At 37.8% G+C, this 21427-nt stretch overlaps 1 protein-coding gene across 1 annotated transcript in view; it reads left to right on the top strand.

The window, feature by feature from the left end:
- Positions 1 to 4530: 4530 nt before the first annotated feature.
- Positions 4531 to 21427, top strand: part of ANGPT1 (angiopoietin 1) — a 152669-nt gene continuing 135772 nt past the window's right edge. Inside the window, exon 1 of the mRNA XM_041470794.1 lies at positions 4531 to 4827. Coding sequence (XP_041326728.1) covers positions 4531 to 4827 — 297 coding nt within the window. The remainder of the gene's footprint in view (positions 4828 to 21427) is intronic.

The raw sequence follows: 21427 nt of genomic DNA, 5'->3' as shown, positions 1-21427 counted from the left end.
CTGGGTTGCAGCGTGACTGAGCACCCATCGCCGTGTTCCTTTGAAGGAAGAATCTGGCAAGCAGCATGATGTGGGATCATGCCTTAAGTATGCTCATGTGAGCTTCAGTCCTGAGGAGAAATGTATCTGAGATGATTACTTGCTTGTTCCCTGGAGAGCAAGGAAAGGAAGCATGCAGGTATTGTGTGCTATGAATAAGTGGGGCCATCTTCCCTGAAGCAACTGGAGAAGCATTAGCACATAACAAGTCAGGGTTGTGGGACTTAAGATCTCATTTTATTTGCTAGAATCTATATATGTAGAATGATGTTCTTTGGAACGTGCTACACTAAGAATAAATATTTTTGTGCTGTACTATTGGTTTACTGAGAGAGAAAGTCTTGCTCATTATATCTATACTCAGAAGCCACTCTGCACTGATTTCCCATACAGACCAAGGAAGCTGAGTTGGAGTAATTCCAAGTACTGTGTGTGACATGATGCAACCTTAGTGCAACTCATCTGCAGCAATAACACATATTTCAGCAGAAATGTAAAGACAGAGAAATAGACTTTGTTTTCCCAGAATTTATAATTGAACTATGAGCATGCATATGTATTGGTAAAAGCCACTAAATTGCATTAATTCTAGATATGTAGGAACCAATATCATGTGAATGTAACCTTTATCTGGATGTTGAATTCTCATTTATTTTGCCTTGTAGGATTGATTACATAGTGAGCTACAGTATTTTGCATAGCTACTAAGTAAACAATGGATTTGAGACTTTGCATGGTCTGGGAAGGAAACCTCTGGATGCATCCCTTCCCTGTTACACAGAAGGAAAAGTTCAAGGAATATGAAACTAATAATTGTGATGGAGGAAGTGGTCTTAGGAAAATAAAGAACTTTTTAAACACATCCCTACTCAGTTTCTGGTTGAGCAACTGTGCAATCCTGGGCAAATAATTTAGATTTTATCTGTAGGATATAATGTAAGATCCTGCAGAAATACCCACAGTGACTTTGACTGAACTGTGAGAACTATTTTTTTCCTCATCTCACTGAAATTTTCAGCTCTTGCAAAGCTGGGACATGTCACATAGACCACATGGTGCTGGAATAATAAACTGTACATTTATCAAATCAGGTATAAGACATCAAACCACTGAAACTCTTGGGCAAGATTTTTGAAAAGAAAAGAAGAGCAAAAAGAAAAGCAAAACTTATGACAAGAAAAAGAAAACACTTTAAGAAGAAAAGGTAAGTTTAGAAAACAAAAGCTTATTTCTGAATCTGTTGTCCTTAGATAAAATGGAATTTCTTATAAAATTGCATTGTGGAATTAAATGGAATAATCTGTAGATCTGGAGAAAAGATTTTTTTTCAGTATTGGTTGTTACACTTCTGTCTATGTATGCAGGGAACCATGAGTGTGTCAGGGAGGAGTGTAAACTGAACCTGGCCTGCTTGGTTCAGTTTGTTCATCAACACGATTTCACTGTGTGTTTGGGGAAACAGCAAGCTGACCTTGCTGGGCCCTGTGTTACAGGACTGGGAATGTCTGTGATTCTTAGGGACCCTGGTGAATAGCTCCAACTCTGGGGTCAGCCAGAGCAGCCCTAAAGATTGCTGAGTTTCTATGTAGCCAACAGAGGTGCTGCCATTTCAAGGAGCCCTTGAAAATATTTGAGTGCATCCCATCACAATTCACGAGTCCCTTTCTGTGCCTCCTAGTGGGCTAGAAAGGCTGCAAACTAGGAGTGACAGAATGGTTCCTGGGCTTCCAGCAGACTCCTGCCATCCCTTCCCTGCCTCTGTGTGAGACCCCACATGTTTGCACACACAAGGTGTCTCAGAGGCACTACTCCTACAGCTCAGATGTGCACATTGCACGGGTGGGGGCAGGTGATTCTCTTCAGTAAGGAAGCCTTAGTGCAGTGTGCTGGTGGGAGATGCTCTGGCTGCTGCGTGGCTCTGCCACATCTCCCTGCTGTGACACCTGACAATTGCACATTACCCCTGATCCATCCACTGGGGGCCTGGGGTAGGGGGTCTGCGGGGCAGGTGCTGTGGTGGGGAACTAAGCTGGAGACAAACAAGCAAACCTCAAAGAATCTGGTAACTCTGCATTGTTCTTGAAGGTCTTGATGGCTGTTATCCCTCAGGAAGAAGGGGAGAGAAGGGGAAGGAGAAGCTACCTCAAGCCAGCAGGAAGGGGCCATGTAACAGCCACAAAGTGGGCCAGCTCCTCTATGAAATCCTTATCTGAAAAACATCAATTGTAAATTTGCAATCTCATTTTTCCACATTTACATGTGAAAAAATCTGATGCTTAAATGCTCTGCGGAAAATGAATGAGGCATTTGTGTAAATGTGTATTCATATTTGAAATATCAACTAAAAATCTTGGAAGCTTTTGTACACCCACCTTTGCTATCCCTCTTTCAGCTGCTCTGAGGCCCTTTCATAAAGTACTCTTTTTTTACTTACAAGAAAAGCATGTATTGTTGCCATATTTGTACTCTGGTATTTTTGCTTTGCCTCAGAAAGAATAGCTGCTTTTTTGCTAGCCCTTCAGTTCAGTGTCTGATCCTACAGTTTTCTTCCTTTTTCATCTCTGATCTTAGATGAGCAAATACCTCAGAAATACATTTCACAATAATTGCAAAAAAAGTGTAAAAAACCACAGCAGCATTAGTTCTGGTGGTGATGGTGAGTTATGAGAAATCCTGTATATGAGGAAGAAAACAAACTAAGAGGATGGTTTTCAGAAGCAGAAAAACAAGTGCTAAGTTGGCCTGAACAGTTCAGAGGTGAAAGGATATTCTGATTTTGCTCAAAGCAACAGTAGCATTGATGTTTTGCTTTTTTCTTTGTATTCTTCCCTTTTTTCTCTCTCTGTATACATTGGATATATAAAAAATTTAGAGCAACATACGAATTTCTCTTTTTTTCTATTTTATTGTAGGAATATTACTTATTGGTTCAAATGCAGTTATTTCTTTCCAGATGCAAGATGTTTTGCAGTTTGAGTAGGAATAGCTTGCATGGGAACAGGACAGATGTCTGGCTAAATATTCCAGGCAGTTCTTTTAGAATGACATGGTAGTTGTGATACAGGTCACAATTACACCAGCACTGAAGTTGTTTGCACTCAGAATTTGTGCAAGTAGGTCTCCTTGATGTTTTTTTAGTGATGCATTATTGCTATTTGGAAGACTACTTACTTTCATGGGAAATATTGTGCAAAGTGCTCCACATTAGTTTTGGCTGATATTTTTTTAACAACAACAGATACTAGTGCAGGAACTCAGATTCAAATTCCTCTGAATTTCATAAATATTCCAGTCCTGTTTGTAATCTGTACATTTTTTATTTGTCTCTAGCAAATACCAAAGGCATTATTTAAGATAGTTTCGGAAGCAATTACCACAGCCTTATTCTGAGGAAATTGCCCCACAGGAAGTTTCCACATGCAACATAGTGTGCCTGTATAGCCTGAACAGACTTGCAAATTGATATTAAGCATGTGGTAACTATGCAGTGGTATAGAAGATAATCTGGAATAGTTCAGTCACCATTTCTCACTGGTTTTTAATTAGTTACCTTTGTTTAGATACCAAACACAGAAAATTATTATCCTTCTGAACTGCCTTTTGCAATTAGTATTTGGCAACTCTAATTTCAATATAAGATGTAAACCAGCTCTTTGAAAACTGTTAAAGAAACACAACAGTCTTAGAAAATTAGATAAACTTAGTGAGGGTTAAACTTAACTTTTTCTTCCTGTAAGTGTCATAAGCCCGACCTAGAATTCGTTAGTAGATACAGTGCAGAGCAGAACTGAAAGTATTTTTAATTTCACTGCTTTGTATATTTACAGAGGGATTACAACAAACTTCTACACTTTATCTACATTTTAATAGGTCAGTGCGAACATATGAAGTGTATTAAGGTGGACTGACTTACTTATAAAACTGACGTGAATTCGCCCAAAGCCCCCAGCAGTTGTGTGCAGCAGGGGCTGGGCAGACATGCATGATTGAGGTCATGCATCCAGCCAGTTTGTAAGATGATCCCTCTGTACTGAGCCATCAGCCATCCTTAGCATAGGGGCGCACTCATACACGCATTCCTGTCAAGTCATCTTGTGAAAGGCTGCTTGCTTCCAGCTTGGCTTGAAAGTGCAACCTTAATAAAACTCACTGAAGCCTGAGAGAAAATAGCAGTTCTGCAGCAGATAGTGTAGGGGAAAGAGACTGGGATATGCATATGCAGCTGACTAAAGCAGGCTACATGCTGGACTGTAACAGAGAGGAAACAATAAATCTTAGCTACTATGCAATAAATATTCCCAATTTTAACTAAGGAAGCTATCCTCACAGTGAAATTTAAAAAAAAAAAACCAAAACAGTTTATCCAAGCTTGATTGTTAAAGTGTGCTGCTCCGCTCCTTTTTCCAAAGACTTTGAGGGAAATTAAGAACAAATTTAAAGAAAGAGGAAGAAAAAGTTTTTCTTAAAGCAGGAAAGGAAAGTAATAATAACATGTCAGTTTTCTTTTCCTTTGCTTTCCTGGCAGTGATTCTTGCTCTTGTAGGCTGTACTAGCCAGCGTCGGGGTCCAGAAGGCAGTGGGAGAAGATTTAACCGGGTTCAGCACGGGCAGTGCACCTACACTTTCATTCTGCCAGAACAGGACGGGAACTGTCGTGAAAGCACAACAGACCAGTACAACACAAATGCTCTTCAGAGAGATGCTCCTCACGTGGAACAGGATTTCTCTTCCCAGAAACTGCAACATCTGGAACATGTGATGGAAAATTACACTCAGTGGCTGCAAAAAGTAAGTGCTTCTTTTTTTGTTTCTCACTAAATGATTTTTGGGGGGATGTTTACGCTGTTCAAAGTTTTCATTAGTTTCTATGAGAACAGAACTAAAAAGGATGGATACAGCTCTTGGCTGGTAAGAGAGAAATGTTTTAGCCAGAGTGAACCCTTCCTAGGGACATTGCTTTTGGGAGCTGAATTTTCTTTTACTGAAAGATGTGACTTCTTAAGGCTTTTTTTCAAGAAACTATGGATGCATGTGAGTCGGAGAACACAAAAATCCTCCAGGGACTCTACTGACAGAACTTACTAAGTTCTTGTAAGCTCTACTTATAGTTTACAGATTCAGCTCAGATGTCATGCAGGATACCTGCTACTGTGACAGCAAAAGGGAGCATTTTAAAAAATCAGCATTTAAGGGCACTGGGTTAAGAATATCCTAGTTCCTCCATAAACAGATCCTGTAATACTATTCTACCCAGCTGATTGCTGGAAAGAAACAGGAAAATATATAAGCATTCACACTTCTAAAACTTCACAGAAAACATTTTTAACCATGTTGAATACACTGGTCTTGACAGCCTGCTCCAATTTGTGTTTGCATATGTGCATTCTTTCCTAGAAAGGGGAAAATGGGTTTCAAGGTGTTGCAGTAACTTAATAGAAGTAATTATTTTTATGAAGTTTGGGTCTGAAAGGTTTAAATATGTGAAAAATTTCACTCATATAAGCTGTCACAGTCACCTTAGCATGATTACTCACGTGTGTAAAATTACATGTCTTGCAAAGATATTGTCCATACCTTGCTAAAGAAAATGCTTTGGGATAGCTGACCAGTTAAAAGAAATAAACAGTCTGTGTATTTGTGATATTACCATTCACATGCTGCCATTTTGACCTGGCAAAACTTAGAAAATTGCACAATTGAGTGATGCAACTAGTCATGTAATCTGGTACAAGAAAACTTCTGTATGTATCAAGAGATACAGGATTTAACTCCAACACAAGTTCATACTAAGAATGAACATCAATAAAACTCTAATGACTCTACTAGCTGGGCTGAAACTTCATATCAGCATAGTTGGTGCCAATCTATCTCATTTACAAGTTTTGTTTCACCCAGACAGTACATAAGACATAAATATGTTAAGAAGGCATAAATATGTTAAATACGTATACAGGTCCGCCACCCCCCTAACTCTACTAGAATTTTTAGAGAGGATTTCCTAAGTTTTTGGTAAATTATTTGTTCTCTTGCATATCTGGCCATAGCAAGAGAGAAAAGATTCTGTGCAGAAAATATAACCAAGCATTTAATTTACAGACTACTTCTCTCATTTTTTAATGTCTTGATCTGCCTTGGGGAATATAGGGCTGGAAATAAGTGGATATGTTTTATGTAGAGGAAAAGAAATTATTTTACTGTGCCTTGGCAGGCTGGGACAAGCACTAAAAAGAGGAAAGTTGTTTTCTGTTTTTATACACATCTGATTTTACTTGAGGAAATTGCCTGCTGAATCATGCTTCTAAGGCTTAACTTATTCTGTGTTTGTCCACTAGAGACTGAACTAAGATCACTGTTGCACAGTAATCATGAGGAAATATGAGTCTCTGGAGTGTGAATGTCTGAGGGTTAGTCCTCTCACACTTTGGAGAGAAGTGATTAAACAGGTAGGAAGCCCAGTGAAAAGGTTTTATATTAGGGCTGTTTTCTTCTGCAATGATTGTAAAACTGGCTGAGGGCAGAACTATTCCCCTCCTCCTTTCCCTCCCAGCCCCCAGTGCCCAGCTCCCAGGGGTTAGCATAAAACTGGGATTATGCATGTATCCCCATGTGTCAGTTTTCCTTGGAATGAAAGGACCTGTTTCTCTGTGTGAAGGACCATGTCTCACTCTGAACAAATGAGGCTGATGCAGCTCCTTTATAGCATCTCTGAATACTGAATTTGCTTTGTTGCTGTTGCCACTACAAAGCATCTCAGCCATAACTCATTTCCTTTCAAAACCTGCATAATGCTCAAGTGTAATGAATATATTACGTAGGTATCTCCCATCTCATTTTTATACTCTGCATTTATTTTTCCCACTAAACTTTCTACACTAGGCAGCATTTTACCATGCACCTGCTGTGAATGAACTAAAGAATAATTAACAGTTGCAGGTCTTCTACTGGAAGAGAATACTTATAATCAGAAAGAATGTTTAAGAATTTTAGAAATAGTTTGATTTACATAAAGGAGTTTTGTTTATTACTTCAGGTAATACATATATAACTTCCAATAAAAATTTACATAGCCAGTGTTTGGCAAAGTGAATTATCTTCTGAGCGCAAATGCTCCCCTCTGATATTTGAAAAATACTTACTGTGAAATTTTGTTAGAATCATGGCTTGCTTAAATTTTAATTTAAAACTGTTATTTAATATCCAAACTATCAGATTTTTAGAAGCAAAACAAGTATGCTTTTCTGTAAAAAAATAATTTATTTTCTTAATGCAAAATTTCTTCTTTGATGCTCTATAAGCTTGATTGTGGATAAAAATGCCTACGCTTGGGGAGCCAATTATAGGCAATTAAGGCCCAGCCTTGTCCATTATAATTTGCATATCTATAATCAGTGTAACTGGGGTTGGTTGACAAACCAGGGACATGGCAAAATGCTCTGCGCAGAAACTCCACGGAAGTAGATGAGTTGGTAAACATTTTTAGAGATTTTCCTAGAACTGTTTATTTTAATACCAGATAACTTTCCCCATTGTTTAAGCTTGGGTTTCATTTCTGCAATATGTTTATACTGATAGTTCAAAACAAACAGTTCATCACATTTTCTTTCTTGCAGTAACTGACTGGCTCACGTGACACTCTTTGGTATTTAGTTGCAGTGTCTAAGTATTGCCAAAGAGGAGTTACATGAAATGTTATCATCATGTCTTGCTTAGGAAGTTGCTGTTGGCTTGCTGAACTTACAGTATGGATGGACGCAGTGTACATTCAGGATAGCTCTATAGATGAGTCTTCCATATACTTTTCCTGACATCTAAATGGTAATAATAATTGTTATAACCGTAGTGAGTGAGTTTTACATGATCCTCTGCTTCTTCTCTTCTCACTCATTATTTAAGCAGAGTACTATAAAAGCTTAAAAATATTGCTTAATGATAGCATACTATTAGAAGCTAACGCATACAAGTATTACAAGAAGGTAGATAAACAAACAAACAAACAAAAAGCAGCTTCAACTCACTTCCTCTCCCTTCAAAGTACCCTTGCTGTTGTTTACCAGCTACAACTGAGGAAGTATGAAATTATTGTCTTTATTCAGTCACTAAAGAAAGAAATTATGAGCAGTTTTTCTGGGATATCTGTAACTATTTGATAGTCTAAAGTTCATTCTTAGAATAAACATAAATTATTTTGTGATCTTTGTTGACTTCCGTATTTTGCAACAGTAACAACACAAGTGCTCACCTAGGTTTTAAACAGGTAAGGGATCTAGGTTTTGAGGGGGCCAGTCATTATGTAGAAACAAATGGCTTTTGGAAAGACCAGTGTCTGTCACTGTGTGCTGTGGCTCCACTGAAAGTCTGGCCCTTTGTGCTGTCTTTACCATCAGGGCTTAACTACTGTTTTCTGCAATGAAATATAATATGCTTATATGTGTGGAGTGGCTGATTTTTACCTTGGATTTTATATGGTTTGCTGAAGATGGGAAAGTCCCTTACCTGTCACTCTTGCTGTGAAGTGGAGTGGAAATATGACACAGCAAGTTGAGTGAAAATGTCACAGAGCCTACTCTGAGCAGTACAGATCTAAAGAGCTGTAATCATGTCCTATCAGGAAAATTTATGTTAATATAAAGATGGTCACTGTGTGTGTGTGAAATTTTTTTCATATTAAGAAACCAATTTTCATGAGTTGAACTGTCACAAGAAATGTTAAAAGTTCCATTTTATTTATAATTATGTTTCATTGGGCATTTTGCAATGTAACATGTGACCTAAAAGTTCACATGATATTTGGGTGTTGAATGCAACCAGGAGATGCATGATGGACTCCTGAAAACTCTCACAAACAAAAGGTGGCCAATGGATTTGGAACCTGCTATTCTGCATGTATGAGCATTTCTAACAGAGCTGTGTAAAGAATGGTTTTCCAGTAAATCTTCCCTTTTTCAAGGTAGACAGAGCTAAAACAGTGAGAAGTTGCATCCAAAACTGGACATTATTTGGTGTCCAGCTCAAACCTGTATTTATTTTTTAGATACAGAGGCTGCTTATTAATCTGGGTCCTCCCTTCTGCTTTGGAGTCAATGAATTCTCATATCCAAAGAAGAGTCTCATCCTAGTGATATTTGAAGTGCAGTTCCCACAAATGTTGTGAAACAAAGGGTGGAATACAAATTGGTGGGATTTCTTAGTGTACTACTCAATGAGCAAGTATATATGTGTATATATAGATATAAAATCCAAATTTAAGGCGTAAAAATAACTTAATGGAAATAAACTTGCTCCAAGAAAATCAATGTTTGAGTGTAAATCCAAAATTGCTTATTTTCCCCCAAAAATCTATTGGCCAAAAACATGCCTGCTTTTCAAAGCTTTATTAGTCAAATTGCTCAAGTCCTTGGAATATTCTGATGCACCCACAAGAAAGAGGCAATACTTCAAATGTGGAAATGCCTGAAAGCTTTATATTATTGGAGAATATTTTATATGGCAATTAAGTTTTCTTAGAAGCAGAAGAATCAGGGAATTAGACTGAAAGACAGTTTCACATGTTGCCACATTTGGTAGCAAATTACTTAAAAAAATATTTCCCATGCTTGGAGGGAAGGCTTTAACATTATTTTCAGTAGGAACTGAATGTGTTTATTTACAGTGATGACAGGCATAATTAGGAAATTTCTGGTAACAATAAAATATTATGTTTATTAGTCATCAGAATTGTCCAACTGAGATGCCCAGTGGGAGATCTCATTTGGAGCACTGAGAGCTTTTCTAAATGAAACTGATACAGAGTAAATGGTATCTTATTTTCAGGGTGCTGAGAACTCATTGTTCCCATTCAACCAAGCAACCTACTCCACAGTGCTGTGAGTCCTGGGGGTAAAACCACCACTGGGGGAAAAGCAATGAGGTTGGGTATTGCAGGCCTGCATCATCCCACCCAAACTTAGAATTACAGAATCACAGGATCATTAAGGTTGAAAAAGACTTCCAAGATCAAGTTCAACCTTTGAACCAAACATCACCATGTCAACTAAGTCATTGCACTAAGGGCTAACTCCAGTCATTTTTTGAACATCTTCCTGGACAGTGACTCCAATAACTCCCTGGGCAGCTTGTTCCCATGCTTAACCACCCTTTCAATGAAGAATTATTTTCCTGATATCCAACCGGAACCTTCCCTGGGACAGCTTGAGGCCATTTTCTCTTGTCCTGTCACTTGCTGCTTGGGAGAAGAGGCCAGCCCCCACCTCATTATAACCTCCTTTCACATAGCTGTAGAGAATGATAAGGTCCCCTTTAGCCTCCTTTTCTGCAGGCTAAACAACCTCAGCACCTTCAACAGCTCCTCATACAACTTACCTTTATACTATATTTCAAACTTACCTTTAAACCAGTTTTGTTGCCCTTCTCTGTACCTGCTCCAGCCACTCACTGTCCTTCTTGAATTGAGTGTCCTGAAACTGGACACAGCACTCAAGGTGTGGCTTCACTAGTGCCCAGTACAGGACAATCACTTTCCTAATTCTGCTGACCACACTATTTCTGATCAAGGCCAGGACGCCATTGGCCACACAAGCATGCACTGGCTCAATTCAGCAGCTGTCAACCAGCACCCCCAGGTCCTTTGCCACTGGGCAGCTTTCCAGCCACTCTTTCCACTGTAGGGGGTTGTTGTGACCCAAGGGCAGGACCCAGAACTTGGCCTTATTTAATCCCATACCTTTGGCCTTGGTCCATAGATCCAGCCTGTCCAGATCCCTCTGCAGAAACTTCCTACCCTCCAACAGATCAGCACTCCCACTCAACTTAGTGCAGTCTGTGAACTTACTGAGGATACACTCAATCCTCTCATCCTTAATTTAAAAATCCTCTCATCATTAATTTAAAAAGTCATTAAATAGGGCTGGCCAATACTGAACCGTGATTGCATGAGTGTCTGGCCACCAGCTGGAAGTAGCACCATTCACTATCCTGCTCTGGGCCCTGTCTTAGAGGCAGTTTTTAACCCAGCAAAGAGTGCACCTGTCCAAGTCACTGGCTGCCAGCTTCTCCAGGAGAATGCCAGTTACCCAAATAGTTTTTTCTTTGCTGTGGGGAATCTCTTAGTGCTGTGTCAAGAGACAGTAGCAAGCCCAGAGGAATACTCACCTGTCTGAACTGTTCTGTGGAAGTCCCTTTCTCTTCACTGACCCCAGGAAAATCCTGAGCAGCTTGCTTCCTGATTTAAATTCCTCAGTTAAGTGTGATGGATTTAAGCTTTACTTCTGTTCATGCCTGTATTAGGGCCTTCACTTGACTGCTAGGAAATTGTAAACTTTAAGTATTCCAGTTTCCCTTTTCTAATACAGATATAGCACTACTACTCAATTTCACAATGCTGTTGGTAGGCTTAATGTGTTATTTTTTTGTGTTGCTTTTGGAGTCTTTCTTGTGGAAGGTATTTTGTGCTCTTAACAGTGTATGTATTATAATAATGTTTGCAATATTTGCAGAAAATTGTGAGATTAAAAATCATTTGGAAGGCAAGTAACTATAAGTAACTAAAGTACTTCATAAAAAATAAGAAAATACAATGAATATGCATCTGTAAAGCCAAGAATATCAAAGGTTGCAGTTGACTAAATGGGTTATTTGTGTCCTGCTCACAGAACAGTCTTCATTCTTGCAGGGTTTTTAAAACCCATCAAGCAGCTGCTGCCCCAGCCTGTATCCATCTACAAGGAACTGAGTCTTGTATGGATTCTCATGACCAGTGAGGAATACCTTATTTTTCAGTGCTAATGTTTATTAATGTTAATTAACAAAATTAAATGTTAATTAATAAACAATTAATTTTGTTATTTTGCCAAAATTAACAAAATTTTTGGATAAACTTGTTGTTTTCAAAACTAGGGTCATTTGCATGACTTATTGCTTGCAAAATCTGAAAGATGAAGATACTTACCCATGATACTTGTATTCATCTCAATTTACAGTTTAGCTTAGTTCAGTCTTATTGTCTGTATTTACAACAGTTGCAGACAAGGAAGAGCTAGTGAATGAGGACCTTCTAGAACCAGTACCATGGTTTAAGTTTGCTGTGAACTCATCTTTAACACCAGCAGCTCAAGTGTCTTGAATAAACAACCCTGGTGTAAAAGTCTTCCTAGTAGCATAAGAATTTGCTCTCTTGTTAAGGGGTTGAAGTTTGATCAGGAAAAGGAAATTGAAATGGTTTTATATTTCATAGAAAAACCTTTTTCTTATGAAACAAGCTGTACTTAATGCAAAGTTATTTTTCTGCAACCACATGTGTATATTTTAGACAGTGTTATGAAACACCAGAGTGGTGAATATTCACTTGGAAGGGTAACTTAGAAATGCCACAAATTGTTGTACATTTGCACTGCATTCTCATTAATATTTCTGCACAAAGATCAAGGTTCACTTTTCATTGTCTTAGTTAGGAATCAGGTTAATCTAAGCCAGTGTAAGTCACTACTCAACTGGGATATGAATTCTAATCAGGGACTTGCACCACTTTAACTATTCCTCTTTAAAATTGATGCAAATCAAACTAGCAAAACTTTCTTGTCTAAACAAGACCTAACAGTGAGTAACACTCAGCACTGAACACATATATGATGCAGATGGTCAAAGCAAGACAGGTACAGAATCAGCTAGAAAGATGCTCAAGTAAAACTATCTAAATTATTTGCTTTCAAATTTAAACGGAACAAGCCTACCAAAAGATTGTTTAAGTTAATGCTGTAATTACTTAGAGGAAGTCACATAGAAAATCTGTATTCAAGGCCATGTAGTTACCTTAAAGGAAATTTCTTATACTTCCTTGACTAGCTTCTAGGAGGAGAAATGAAAAAAAAAAAAAAAAAAAGGAAAGGAAACAATAAGAAAAGGGAACTATGCTAGTTTCATGGTGGAATAGGTGTGTCTTTAGGAGAGGTACTTTAAACGTCTGTTATATGATAGTGCGTGATGAATCACATGATCTGTGTTACTAATCCTTTCTTAAAGGAGAGAGAAATAGGCTGAAAGTCCATGTGAAATGTTGCAGTTGGAAAATCTGTGTAGAAGATCTATGAGTAAAAAGTGGATGATGAAAAATTCTCTAAGAAGTCTGTAGAATTTCTTTCCCTTCAACAACTCAATCTGGCGCATGAGTGTCTGCACACATATATGCATTTTGATCTTTGGACTGCTTGGTTTTAAGATACTTGGAAATCTTTTTTAAGGTGTTGTGTCTTAAATCCATTGTCATGTGTTGCACCAATGTACTTGCTATCAATCCTCAAACTGACCTGTTGGCTTAAAAAAAATAAATTGGGAGCAAGATGAAATCTTGTTTGTTGTATATGCATTAATTCTGTCTGAACGATTCCCCAGCTGTCTTGCTGAAAAAACATCTTACAAAAGCACATTTACTTTTGTCCCTTCCAGAATGTATATGAAGCAGGACTTTTCATATATTCTGGAAAAAGTATTGGAATTTTGTTCTCCCCATCCCAGGCGTGTTTCTGTCCCTACATGTGCATGTGTTGAAAGACAAACCTGTTTGTGCTCCGTGCATGCATGACATCTGCTGCTTTAATAGAAAATGGCAGAGGTGTATAGCTACAATTTTTCATCACTTCTTCTGGGGATTTTTATTTTTAAATTCTTGCCATTTGTCATGTTGTCTCTAGTTGTCTTGTTGCAAATAGAGGTACCAGGCATTTCTTCTGACATAGGAATGTATGGAAACAACAAAAATTCACTTGGCCCAGTTAGCTGAATTTTCTTCTGATTCTGTTGTGCCTGACAATTTGGGTACTGGTATTCTTTCTCCTCCTCTTGTACCAAGGAGGCTTGAGAGATCGCAGTAGAGATAGGATAAGCTCTGGGCATTCCTCCCAGGATGAAATTAAGGCAAGACTAGAGAACTATGGGAGAAAATTGGGAGTATGAACAGGCAACCTTAGAAGGTAATTTGTCTGTTTTTGGCAGCATGGCTTCTTTCACACTAGAACACAGATGAACAGATTGGTGCTAATCAGTTTTGAATCTAAAAATTATTTCTGCTGCAGGCTGATGTGCTGTTTATAGACTGATCCTTCCTTCTTTCACATCTGAACTTCCCTTAAAGGCTTTCTGTATGCAAGAGATTTTTCTTAAAAGATCCTATTTAAGTTACAAAACTTAAGTCTTAGGGATAACACTGTTAGCAGGTCAGGCTTTTAGTTTCCTGATCTGTGATCCACCCACCTAAAACTGCAGAAGTAACTTGCAGGGTTTCAAAGTGAAAAGCACTGAGTTTGAGGCAGGTGAGTGGCCCTGCCCACTATTTTAAGTGTTGCAGCAAGCTTTGAGTCATTACCAAAGGCCATTCATTCTTTAAAGCGGGATTCATATGTCCTGATTGTAGCTGAAAGGAAAAATCTGATTCTAGATATGTACATTTAATATTTTGACATGTATTTTAATTTTTCACCTTTAATACACTACAAATTCACAAAACATACTTTTCATACCTGCAAAACTCAAAGGAGAAGTCCTAATACAATCTCTAGAGATGCATTTACATTTGTCTTCAGGATTGTTGTGGACTTGCCTGCCCTCTGGATCATATTATTTATGAATGTTTTAAAGTTGTCAGCCTATGTTTATAAAAGTGTATTTTTCTTTTGGAATATCTTGCCTGCAAATATGGTCTTGCACAGTGCAGATTTAGGAAAAAATAACTTATTTGTTGTTAAATGATAATTTATTTTGTTTTCTTTTTCTAGGCAATCTATTGAATGAATGTTTGAATTTGTATTAAAACACCCATGGTTCTGTTTAACAGCGCTGATTTTCACTTTCATGTATTCAGCTTTGAGTAACTTTAGCAATATTTATTTTCTGGGAATTTTAGTTCTCATGCAGAAGTATTTTGAAGGAAAGAAAACTGTATTAAATAAATCTTGTCTTTAAAACTTTGCTATCCATTCAGTGTGTGGGTAACAGTGAGGGTTAATCATAGGGTCACTTACATGTCTTTCTCCTCTCACTTATGAGTCATGCATTTGTGTCTCAAAAAGGAAGGATCTTCAAATAATTATATCACTACCACTATCAGAGTACTACTCCTAAAAAAATGTTGCTTTTCTTTTTAAATTGAAAATCCTGTTTACAAATTACTCAATATTTCTGAAATCTCACAGAAATACTTCATATAAAATCTCTTTCCTTGAAGTCTCCTGCAACACCAAAGAACTCAAAGAAGACTGCTGCAGCCTTTCAAAAATTGGGCATTCATATGCAGATAAAAGTAACAGAAATGAGGATTTAGGATCACTGCCTTTATCATTTAAGTATTAAGTATATTTATTTGTGTTATAGTTAAATATTTACCCTTCCCAGTCTCAATTCATCAGGAAATTCCAGTAGCCTTCTAGGCCACATCAGCAAATCAACACAGTAATGGGAAGCCCCCAAACCACGATGTCTTTGGTGCTGTGCCTGGTATTTTGAGGATCTACTTAGAAGGAAAATTGCTCAGAGATGATCTAATCTCTTCCTGAATGAACTATTCCCCTTTGTTCCTTGGCTAAAACTTCATACTTCACTCTGTGTGTGACTTACCACAGTAGAGATAAATGGTCAAGGGCCACCTATCTTCCCTGCGTCACTTCTGTCAATGGGAAAGGCCATCAATGCTCTGCTGGAAGGTTTTTCTGTGTTGCTATTTTAGTGTGGAGGAGATATGGACTGCAAAATTCTTTATCACTTTAGCCTGTGAAATACAGAGGCGATGATTAAGGTTGTTTCTCTTCACATTTTTCTTGAATGATCCAGTTGGATCTCTCGGCTTTTCTAAGAATTTTGGCTGATGCAATAAATATTCTTTTGTATATTCCTCTGACATCGTTCATCTCCATGACTTCCCACAGCTCAACCATTACAGCCTCTGCCTTCATGTCAGTTGTTAAAAGAACTGTTTTTACCTGTTACAATACCAAAGTTTTATGCAGGGAAGCATAAGCAAGACAATTGTATTTGAGGCACACAAGGGAAGAGGAGTTTGCCACGTACCACAAGATTATTGTTAAAGGTAAAGGATGATTACAGCAGAATTAATTCAATTATGATTGGGAAAAAAAAAAAAAGTCTTGATCTTCTTGATGACCCAGTTTCGAACTGTGGACCGTCAGTCTAGGGAGGGTCAGCTCAGGGAGAGTGTAGGGACCCAGAGAGATATTGAAAAGGCTAAATATAAGGTGGGAGGTGAGGGTGGTGCTTCAGAGCAGGAAGTCTGTCAATTTGAGGTTGTTAGAAGAATTGATTAAAAATTCCTAGGAAGGGTAAATTATACAATCCACAAATTTATGACTGCCAAGGTACCAAGCTATCACTAAAGTACACACAAACAGGTACCTTGTTCTGATGTGACAGAAAAGACTGACAAATTACTTTGGTATACAGCACTGTGTTCAGTAAAATGTTCTGAAACAATGCAGATGTAAACCGTTTACAAATGTCATAGTACTGTGTATTTCAGCAGTAGCACAGCCTGCTGAAGAAAACTCATCAAAGTCAAAATAAGATTTTCCTTTTTTAAAAAGAAGGAGAAAATTATTTTTCTAAACTTAAGAATATAGGAGTGAGTAAGAGAAGATGCTCAGCCGCATGCTGTAACGAGGAAACCAGAAAATCCAAATTTTGCTGGTTTTCAAGGTATATCTAAAATGCATCCCAGGCTGAAATGCTGAATGGAACTCAAATGCCATATGGGGCATTACAGGTTGTAATTAATGTGTCACTTTGTCACCACAAATGCCCTTGCAGCTATCAATGATAACCTCATAAGTAGTGTTTGTGTTTGCTGCTTATACCATTAAGTGAAGAAACAATTTACTAGCATCAAGCAAGCACCTTGGACAGTTTCTGATTATGAGCTAGAGATCAGGAATACTGGAAAGGCATTTGCCCAAATTTGCCAACTTTAAATTTTGCAAGATCTAAGAACTTGACCTCAAATATGCCAAGGGTCCTCAAATGTAGAATATGAATGAGGCATATGAATATATGCCTCAAATATTAATGAGTCAAGCTTTAACCCAGTAAAATAAAATGTTTTAATTTCATAATTGGAGTGTTAGCACAAGGACATAGCTACTTTTCACAGACTTCAACAGGAGATAGAGCTGAGTTGGAATTCCTCTGTTACACTGAACAAGCACATGTGTATTTTATTATTTTGGATAAGTGGGTGAGAATGAGAAGTCCAGAGACTTTTTATAGAGAATACTGACACAAAGTTCAAAAAAAGGATAATTATAATTCCTTACACAACTTACCTAAAGAAACATTTATCATTAAATGCCTTTTTTTTTTTTTTTTTTTTTTTTTTTTTTTTTTTTTTTTTGCCGGTGCATGATAACCATTATGGCACATGCTGTACAAGCCACTACACAGAACAGGAATAAATTTAGTATGTTATTGTTTATTCAACATATTTATATATTGACTTTTAAAGTGAAATGGATGTACCAACAGTAAAAATATTTATAAAATTAAATATAGACTGAAATAAAAGAACTTGTCAAGAATTCAGTTTTTAAAGATAGGATTAGTGATTGTATTTCTTTAGTGCTAAACCAGCAAGAGCATTTGTTATGTTCTACCTTAATATCTCCCACAAAAAAAAAAAAACCTGCCTTACAAACCCTATAAATAGGAGGGAAAAAATGAAAAAGAAAAAAGTTTCCTTGACCCAGGATTTAGTACTCCGACGCATCTTGGAAACATCTAGTAATTTGGCCACTCACCCCCTGGGGTATTTCCTGGAAGCAGAATTGAGCAAGACTGAAAATGTTTTTGTTGCACTGTTATGGGCATGAAGATAAGACACGAATTCTTGATCCATAAGATATGTACCAAGTGTGACATCTTTTTTCATGTGAATTTTTAAAGACTACTTCAATGTTTTTATTCATTATTTTCCTACCAAAATCATGCAAAGCTCCAGAAATCATGATCAAAACTCTGGTTGTTCATCACTAGAATTAATCCTGTTTGGTTTTGTCTTTGTTTTCATTTTTTCTCTGGGCTATAACTCACCATGATGGGACACTGAAAATGTGTTTTAGGGTGTATTTCCCATTTTCATTATTTGTAAGTTTCAAGATGACAGCTGAGTGTTAGTTCTATCAGTATGGTTTTAAATGTTGTCATGTTTTCACTTCTACAGTAAAATCATTCATCAAGGCTGTAAGAAAACTGAAGCAAGACTATTTTTAGAAAACTACTTATAATGCAATACAACCTAAGTCAGAGTTGCTCAGTGTTTTTTCTACCATAATGAATATTGATTTTGGTTTTGCTTCTCTTAGGTTTACTCTGGCATTGCTATTGTATTTTCCAGGTGTTTTTATCATGAGATCTTACCAAAAAAGTCAATTAGAAAAACTAGTAATTTTCTATGGGAACATAAACTCAAAGGAGGTTTTCAACACAGTCCACAAACCCAAACTATTATCATTAAAGAGTCTCAAGAGGATTAGAAACTGAGAAAAAGGTCTTGACTTTTACTTGGAATGTGATGTTAATGTGTCTGTATGGAGCTTGGCCTGATGCTGCTCACAGTGAATCAGCAGGAAAAAACTATGCTTAATTTCTCTTCTGAAAAGGGCTTTTCCCAACCTCAGGCCCACCCAGCTTAAGCTGACTCCTTCCTTTCTCCTTTTCCTGTCACTTTCAAAAGTGGCAGAGGTTCCAGGTCTGCGTTTTGGTACCAGCTGTCTGGGTTCACCTACATCAAAAGGTTTATGCCCTAACATGAGGGGATTCTCATGTAGTAAGAGACAGAGAGACCCCAGAACTATCCAGGCAAATCTATTTGGCAGAACAGGAAATTCCCAGATGGTCAGGAGGAATTTTAAAGGGTTGGAGTGGTATGTTGCAAAACACTAGCCTGGCACCCACGGAAACTGAAGTCTGTTATTTATAGAAAATCAGAGGCAAAAAAAAAGTGGATGATGTGCTTCCTCATAATATGCTCTACAATCATTGCATTGTGTCAGCATGAATTTGTGGGGTACCACATCAAGGTATGAAATGATAGCATGGTCTCTATCCCCAGGCAGTTCTTTTCTCCACACACCTAGAAAGATACCAACTAAATTTGTGAGCAGTGGCAGTTTTATAATAATGAATAAACAAACAAACAAACAAACACCTTTAGAAAGCCCTGGTACAACAACATAAGTCAGAAATAATGTAATCACTAACATCAGTGGAACAATCCAATATCAATCTGCTGTAGCTTAAAGAAGAGGACTCAAGTCCAGCCTATGAGAAGCAGACAAGCTCAGATATTTTTGTTCACTTGAGGATAGGATTCAGTGTACAGCTTTTAGCATGCATCCAGCCTACTCCAAGCATTCTCCAGGCCTGAAAGGGGGATCATGAGGTACATCTCATAAGAATAATTTTATAGAGATATTTTCAGTATTTCCTTTTTTATTTCATGTCAAAAAGAACATAAAAGCAAATTTGCATACCTTTTTTTTCCACTATTCTTCTTTTCAGTCCTTTAAAACACCAGAAAGGAACTGAGATACTTGTTAAAACAGAAGCACTCAAGCAGGCAGATTATCTTAATTTAAACCTAGTCTTGGATTCTATCTGGCATCTAGTGGACATTTGAGTAATTTTTTGTGTTTCTTTTGCTGAAGCCAATCAGGAAATGGTTTAGGGTGGATTTTTTTTTCAAAATACCTTAAAATAGAAAACTCTCCAGACTCCTAAAATAGAGACTCTCCAGTCTGAGGTCTTGAGACCTCAGGTAACACCAGCCTCATGACACAGAGCAACTGTAAACCAAAATGCTGTGGTTTCCAGCCAAGAGGCTACAATTCTCAGTTAAATAATGTAATCCCTCTCATTTTTTATCTATTTGCTTATAAACTAATCTTCATTTTCTTTTAAAAATTTGAAGTTTTTCAAGAACTGAAAGAAATGTCACTGGAAAACATTTTCCTGCTGATAAAATCAGCAGATTTATTTTTTTTTTCCTTGCACATGAGCTAAATTAGTCAGCTAAAGGTTATTTTTCTTAATTAAACCAAAACCCAGGGCATTGGATAAAAGTTACAAATAGTTCTCTTTGAACTCAGATGCCTCTAGTTCAGTGGGGACAGTTTGCATGATCTTTTCTACATCAACAACATTCCACATGCATATTCTTTCTATCTTCAAGAAAGAAAAAATGAACAGCAGAAGCAACTGTTTCCAGATGAACAGGAGGACACCGAAACAGTGCATCCCTTTTCTTGCTGGAAAATACATCCATGTACTGTGGCTGTACACAAGTATTACATTTAGGCTTCTCCTTCATACACCAAGATAATACCAGAAACTGATTCTACTCTGACCCAAGCTAGCCCTAAGGCAATCACTTTGTAGAAGTCTGATGATTTTATCAATTGAACACATGACAACAGTCCAGTGTTGTGTTTAGTGATATAGTAGAAATGCATATCTGGATATTAGAATCACAGAATTCTTGATATCGGAAAGGACCTTAAGAACCATCTAGTTCCAACCCCAGTGCCATGGTCAGGTGCATTTTCCACTAGACCAGTTTGCACAAAGCCGCACCCAACCTGGCCTTCAAAACTTCCAGGGATGGGGCAGCCGCAATTTCTCTGGGCAGAGATGCCCTGGAAACCAAGGGTGCTCTTCTTCCTGAACTTGCTGGAGCCTCCATGTCTTGTTTAGTAAGGTTTTATGTCATCCCTCTGGCTTCTTATGAGAAAGATGTGTTTTAATTCCATATACCAGTCACCAAGCCCACATACACTTTAGTTTTGTGCTTCTACACTGCAGCACACTGGGAAAGAAATTCTTACTGTGAAGGCCACCAGACAAAATTTACAAAAAAATCATAAGGGCTGGTTGAGCGTCCCTCCCCATAAATGACCTCACTGCTTGAGTTTTTAACCTGGAAATATTTTTCAGCTTGTACTATCTTTGATAACAACTGAGGAAATTAAAGTTTGTCATTCTTTTGTGCAGTGCTTTTTGAAAATTTGTTTATTAAAGTAACCCGCCTAGTGGATGCAGGGAAGGCTGTAGATGTTGTTTATGTTCCTGAAGGGTGGCTGTGGTGAGCTGGGGGTCAGTCTCTTTCTCCGGGCAACAACAGCTAGAACAAGAGGACACAGCCTCAAGCTGCGCCAAGGGAGATACAGGCTAGATTTAAGGAGGGAGTTTTTCACAGAAAGAGTGGTCAAATACTGGAATCATCTGCCCAGGGATGTGGTGGAGTCAACATCCCTGGATGTATTCAAAAAAAGACAGGATGTGGCACTTGGTACCATGACCTAGTTGAGGTGTTAGAACATGGGTTGGACTCGATGATCTTAAA

This window comes from Pyrgilauda ruficollis, unplaced genomic scaffold, assembly GCF_017590135.1.
Source record: "Pyrgilauda ruficollis isolate IOZ18807 unplaced genomic scaffold, ASM1759013v1 scaffold25, whole genome shotgun sequence".
In the NCBI taxonomy this organism is placed as follows: Eukaryota; Metazoa; Chordata; class Aves; order Passeriformes; family Passeridae; genus Pyrgilauda; species Pyrgilauda ruficollis.
Note: the sequence above shows the minus strand (reverse complement) of the source record. Positions and strands in the feature narration are given on the sequence as shown.